The sequence below is a fragment of the Anopheles nili genome, chromosome 3, assembly GCF_943737925.1.
Source record: "Anopheles nili chromosome 3, idAnoNiliSN_F5_01, whole genome shotgun sequence".
NCBI classification, from domain to species: domain Eukaryota; kingdom Metazoa; phylum Arthropoda; class Insecta; order Diptera; family Culicidae; genus Anopheles; species Anopheles nili.
This window is the reverse complement of record NC_071292.1, coordinates 24,574,001-24,580,086: the sequence shown is the minus strand read 5'-3', so window position 1 is coordinate 24,580,086 and position 6,086 is coordinate 24,574,001. Positions and strand designations below refer to the sequence as shown.

At 48.6% G+C, this 6,086-nt stretch overlaps 1 protein-coding gene across 1 annotated transcript; it reads left to right on the top strand.

Moving 5' to 3' along the window:
* The first annotated feature begins 4,085 nt into the window (after positions 1-4,085).
* LOC128723933 (uncharacterized) lies at positions 4,086-5,246 on the top strand. The gene is made up of 3 exons (XM_053817698.1): positions 4,086-4,091; positions 4,158-4,692; positions 4,759-5,246. The coding sequence occupies exons 1-3, from the start codon at positions 4,086-4,088 to the stop codon at positions 5,244-5,246; spliced, it is 1,029 nt and encodes a 342-aa protein (XP_053673673.1).
* The last annotated feature ends 840 nt before the right edge of the window (positions 5,247-6,086 follow it).

Genomic DNA, 6,086 nt, shown 5'->3' with positions numbered 1-6,086 from the left:
TTTCTTTCATTAACATTACGATCCTACGCGAGTTTATGACATTTCAATACATAAACGCCATCGGTTCGGAGAGCGGATTGAGTTCACGCTTCTTATGCTCGCGTTTGCATGATCGAGCATACGCCCATACAGGCGGCATTAGTAGAACACATTGCGAATAAGTGGCAACAGAGGAATCGACACGGTACAATTACATAATGATGATGTGTCACCACGAAAGCGCAACACCACGTTGCATAAAACCGCTCATAAATGCTAAAGTAAGTAAATCATTTCACTTTTCCTCGCACGAATCTCGTCAAATCACTCGTACACCGAATGCATTTCGTGATCATTCAGCAGCTATGTGAATGATTTTTCCACTCAAATTTGCAAACGCGAACCAATGAAACCAACGAAAACGTGCAGAAGAAAATGGCTTTTCGCTGATTGCGCCGAGCGAAACCCAACCGAACCAACGAAAATGATGCCACAGACTGGCCCGGTCGGTTGATTAGCACCGGCGGATGCAGCAATCGGATCAGTTTTCCCGTCGCGCGAAAATCCGTAACGCCAAAAAAAAAATCGGTGGTGCATCCGAACCCGTGCGCCGAGCATGTAATTGAAGATCGGAAATTGTATGCCCGCGCCCTGTTTGTGTATTTTTGTTTTGGTTTTTCTTGGCCCCTCGTCAATCGAGCAGCATCGGCTCGCGGCGTGGCCCCCTTGCACGCCTCCGATTGGGGAAAATTCCTGCACCGGCCCCGGTCGATTCCTTTTTCTTCACGGAAGGCAGGCAAGCAGGCTGCGTTCGCATGATCGATCAAAAAGTCGCTCGCGATCTACGGAGCAAAGCCAACGGAACAACAGATGCAGCAACCAGCAATGGTTTGCGAGATTCCCGAACCGAGAAAAAAACCGCGACCGATCGGGTTTTTAATGGTAGTGGTTGCGCGCTTTCGATTAATTCCCGGCCATTGTTTTCGCTCTTTTTCGCGTCCGCTTCGCGCTGTCACCCAACGGTTAATCCCCTGAGAATAGCCCCACTTTCCATCGCTCACATTCCCAGTCTTCGCAGCCATAGGCCTTTTGCTTACTCTTCTATTTTTCTATTCATTCTTTTGTGTCTTGAAGCTAGAATCGCGCTCTACCCTCGCCAATTTAAGCTTCTCTCGAGCCCCAAGACGACGTCCAAGTGTCTCTGAGGTCGATTAAGATGCAAATCTCTCACGGAATGGTGAACCGAGCACGAGCGGACGAGAAACCTGCGCAGGGACGGGTTGAGATTCACGAGATCGAGCGGTGATGCCGAACGCGATCAACAACGCCAGAGAGCTCAAAGTCCACTACGGTCAGTGGCAATATACAGCAAGCCCCCCACGTACGGGTGGATGCACCCAATGCACATGCACACATGGCTGCATGCACTTACGGCTCATGGAGGTACAGTACACTTTTTATGTAGCAAACGGCTATCGATAGAAGACGCAATCGATCGCGGTGGAACGGCAAATGGTGCCGTATGGTTCAGGGGGTTCACTACAGAAAATCTCAATGAGCATTTACAATTACACTCGACGCCGACAGAACGATGAACTTCAATAAAAAATCGTTAACGGATATTGTAGCAAAAAATTTAAACCATTTGATCCGATTTTTAATTCTGTTTTTATCGTCTGATCTGTGGCTGTTCTGATCAAATTATCAAAAACTCGTAATTTGTTGCGATATCATTTACAAATCATCATCAATCAAAATTCCATTTCATTTACCAATTACATAGCTAAAAAATTTAAAACACTGGTATTTCTCCAAAAGAAAATATGTGTTCAACAACTACTGTTGCATCTCGAGATCTAAGAGCAAAAATATCGGTACGATGGCAAGCAACATTTGCCAAAATATTGATATAGTTGGTATGATTTCCCAACCTCCGCAAGCATCCTTTGATGCGATGCACACTTCATTTTTGCAAAAAAATAGCCCAAAAATCCCACAACTCACAAAATCAAACCCAAGTTTTGGGGAAGTTTTTTGAGAGTCAATAGTGTTGAAAGAGGCAAGCAAAACAAATCCATCACAAAACATAGGCAACATCGATACTAGACCTATAGAAAGAGAGTAAAGAGCGACACATTTCACCAAAGAATAGAATCATCCCCCCAACAAAACCACCAGTATTAAGAAGGGTTTTTTTTTCTTAAAAGCAACACCATAACCATGCTCGAGCTATCCCACCGCACGCGAACCAACAGGTGGAACAGGCGTCCTGCGACCAAGGCGGCAAAGGCGAAACCCGCCGGTCCACTCGTGACGAGGAATTTTCCCTCTGTTCCTGATAATAATAGATTTTCCGCCGACAGCAATTCGCATTCTCGCCGCCAGAGCAAATGCAGCCAGCTCAGAGGGATTGGTACCTGACAGGAACCAACTCACACGCCACGAAACGCGACTCTCGCGGCTAATTGCGATCGTCGACGATCGTCACACACTTTGCGTTAGTATCCTTAAGCTTGGTGTGCCTCAAGAGCGACCTGGCGTTGGGGGAATGCTCGGAGAAATGCTCTATTGAGAGAGCCAAAACTACAAGCTACTAAATAAAAAAACACCATACACACAAACAAACCATAGCGGAAAATCCTCGAGACATTGTGGCATAAGCTTCCAACAGCATGTAAGGGGTGGTGTTTGGTTTAATGCATCATCGGCTAAGTATTTCGTGGTGACGGACGTTGCGCTGAAACGTCGCGTGATTGAAGATCACTGCCTTCACTCTCTCTCTCTCTCGTTCACCCACTCTCTCGCTATCTCTCTCTGTCGTTTATGCGCACCACCTGGGCATATTTCGCTGGGTGTTTTGTAGTAATTTGGAGCATGCGAACGATGAGTCACAGCCACCAGCTATAAAATATTTCACCAACCAATCGAGAATTCCTCGAACGATTTTGTGACTAAAAGGAACGAATTGCGTTCATGTGTGCTTGCTTGCCGTTCTTTATTGCTCTCTGGCACACGTCACCGGTGGAACAAATTGAACAACTCGCCCAGGCAGAAAGGGCTGACGCTTGGGTCACTAGCCGCAATATGGTTGAAAGCGGCTTGCCTCCAAATCAACCCCTCGTATTTTTGTTCGATTCCAAGCATAATGATAGCAATTTTTAACTTTTATCATTACATCAACCATAGACGTACACCTTCATCCTACCCGCCGTCGGTGGTGGATTCCACCCATGGGGGAGTAATTATTCATTTGCTTTCCCATTTCCTTGCCTGTTTGCGCTCCAGCGGGTCTCTCCAGCGCGTTCCTGCCAACGGGCAATAAAGAACAAACCTGCGCGCACAAAACACACGAAATTGAAAAACCCCTACCTGCAATTGCTTGCTGGTCGTGTTGTTGTTTGCAAGCAAAAGAAAGGCGGTGAAGAAGAAAAAAAACGCTCCGAAGGTGGTGTGCAAATGCAATTGCACCCTCCGCGCGATAGGTGGGTGAGGTGGCAAACGAAAACAGAATCATACCGATGACGCCCCCTCTCTCATGCGGACAAGGACGCCACGTTCCGAGGGTATGCAATTTTGCACAATTATCTAACGCCGGACTGGGTCTGGTGTGGTCGAAAAATGGCCCTGCGCGCCAAGGGCCGTCCCTTTTTGCTGCCGCCGTCGCTCGTTGCTCGAGGGAACGGCCTGCAGTCACGACACACACGCACATACACAAGCATGCCCTCGAGGTGAAGGTGCAGCCTGGGGAATCGGAGCCCTTCGCGCAGGGTTTTGCAACACAATGCAGTTGATGCACCGATCGCCGTTGCATTGCTGGAAGAAGCCATCGCAGAAACGCATCAACTGACCGGTTTTGGGTCTATATTTTGGGCACCGATGGGCGATCAGTGATCAGGTTTTTGGGAAATCGTTGCACCATCAAAGAAAATGCTCGATCGTGGGGTGGGTGGGGTGACATTACGATCCCGATCCCGGGAGCCATTTAAATACGACCCACACCGGGAATGGGAGGATACAGAAGTCATTGGATTGTTCGATTGCATGCAGTGCAATCGCTAACGTTAATTCCTGCTCCTCTGCTAACATTGCACACACTCCGAATCGGCATGAAGGTAAGTTGTGTCCTCGAAAAAAGCATTATCAGGGCCACCATAGTAATATCCCTTTTCGCTCCACAGTTAACACTCATCCTTGTGATCACAGTGGCCACGGTGGCTTCGCTCTGTTCGGCGAGCCCTCTGTTGGTCACAAAGCACGTGGTGAAGAAGCTCGTCGCCAAACATCACCCAAAAACCACGAAAACCGTCGTTTACACGCCAGTCGTAGCGAAACATGCCCATTCACACGCCCACAAGCACCTCCTGGCGGCTCCGATGGCCCTACTGCCCGCTAAATTGGCCACTTCCCTCGGCGCGTTGCTGAAGTTTCCCCTGCTGAAGCATCCCTTCCTGAATCACCCTCTGCTGGCCAGACACACTCCCGGTGGTGTCGTGGAGGTCGTCCACAAACACAACCCAGACGCTCCTTACGCAGCAGCTGCTCCTGCCGTCACGGTGGTAGATTTACCACCAAAAGTTGTGGAATTGCCACCGAAAGTGGTCGAAGAACATCACACACTCCCTGTTCCCGTTCCGACGTACGGAGTTCCAGCTTCAACGGTTTCCGTTTCCCAGCTTCCGGTGCCGGCATATGGCGTTCCTGTTCCGAGTTATGGTGTTCCGTTCCCAGCTTTTGGTGTTCCGGAAACGACTTATGGTGTTCCAGCGCCAGAGTACGGAGTTCCAGCCCCAACATATGGAGTCCCTGCCGCTACGTACGGCGTTCCCGTCACCACCGGTGAAGCATCATCCTCGTCCTCATCGTCCTCGGCGTCCTCTTCGGCCTCTGCCTCATCGGAAGCGGACACCGGAGCCAAATACGTCGCCGTCAACCTGGGCGCTCGCCATGAAGCTCCCCTACCCGGCCATGAGCATTCGGTTGTCCTGGAAAACCTAGAACCGGCACCGGGAACCGAAACCCTAACCATGCTGCTACCACCGGTCGTTTCGAACGAACTCTCCACCGACTGGCACACGGAACCGGTCGTCCTGCGTGGGCAGGATCTCGTCTCATCCGACATGCTGCGGATGGCAACCGAGGACGAAATGGTACCAGAGACCAACAATGGCGAAGCTCGATACATCGCCGTTAACAATGGAGTGCGTCATGAGGCTCCTCTGCCAGGATACGATCACTCGATCGTGATCGAGAACCTGGACACGGTTTAGAGGAACGTAATAACCAAAGAAGGGGAAGCGGATGAAGAAGCACCCCAAGGAACACCTACCTTTCCCCAAAAGTTCACCTGCAAAAGCCTGAATAAAACGAAGCCCTGTCCCGCTTGCGGATGGGTGTTTGAAAATAACATCTCCATAAGATTTTATTACAAACTGACCACACGTGCTGGTGGCGGGAATGTCACATTCCGAATGTCCAAACGAGGCAAATAGTAAACGAAATATGGACGAAACATGCTAATTGTACGTGTGAAAGAGCGGCGTAAGCAAGAGAGAAAGAAAAAAAGCGGTGGAAAAATGCGCACAAAAATGGTGGGGGGTTTCTTAAAGAAGAGGAAGAAAGAACTCATAAGCCCACCGCATTTGGCAAATAAAGTCCATCCGATGGCAATATGGGGGGATGGTGCTTTTTAGAAACCAACCCCGAGAAAAAAACCACACCCATTTGGGGGGTAATATTTAGCAGATGAGAGGCATGTGATGGAGTGGCTCACGTATGGGTGGCACATGGTTAAAAAAAAAAGCAACATTCGATTGACATCGTCTTGAGATATGTTGCCAGCGTGGTTATTAACACGCGAGCGCTAAAGTGCCACTCTTGCGAGCGGTTTTAGCAGCGTGGTATGTTCTGTTTGGCTCTATTGTTTTGCTGAGAGAGTTGAACTACTGTTAGAATAGTCTTTCCTTTTTCATTCCTTGCTTGGTGATTACACAAACATTACATCCAAAAAGACGATCTATGTGATGAAGAATAACCATTATTTTTTTTATTTAGAACAAAAAGCACTTTATTTTATTAAAACGATACAATATGGAAGCATTCAAAAGCAG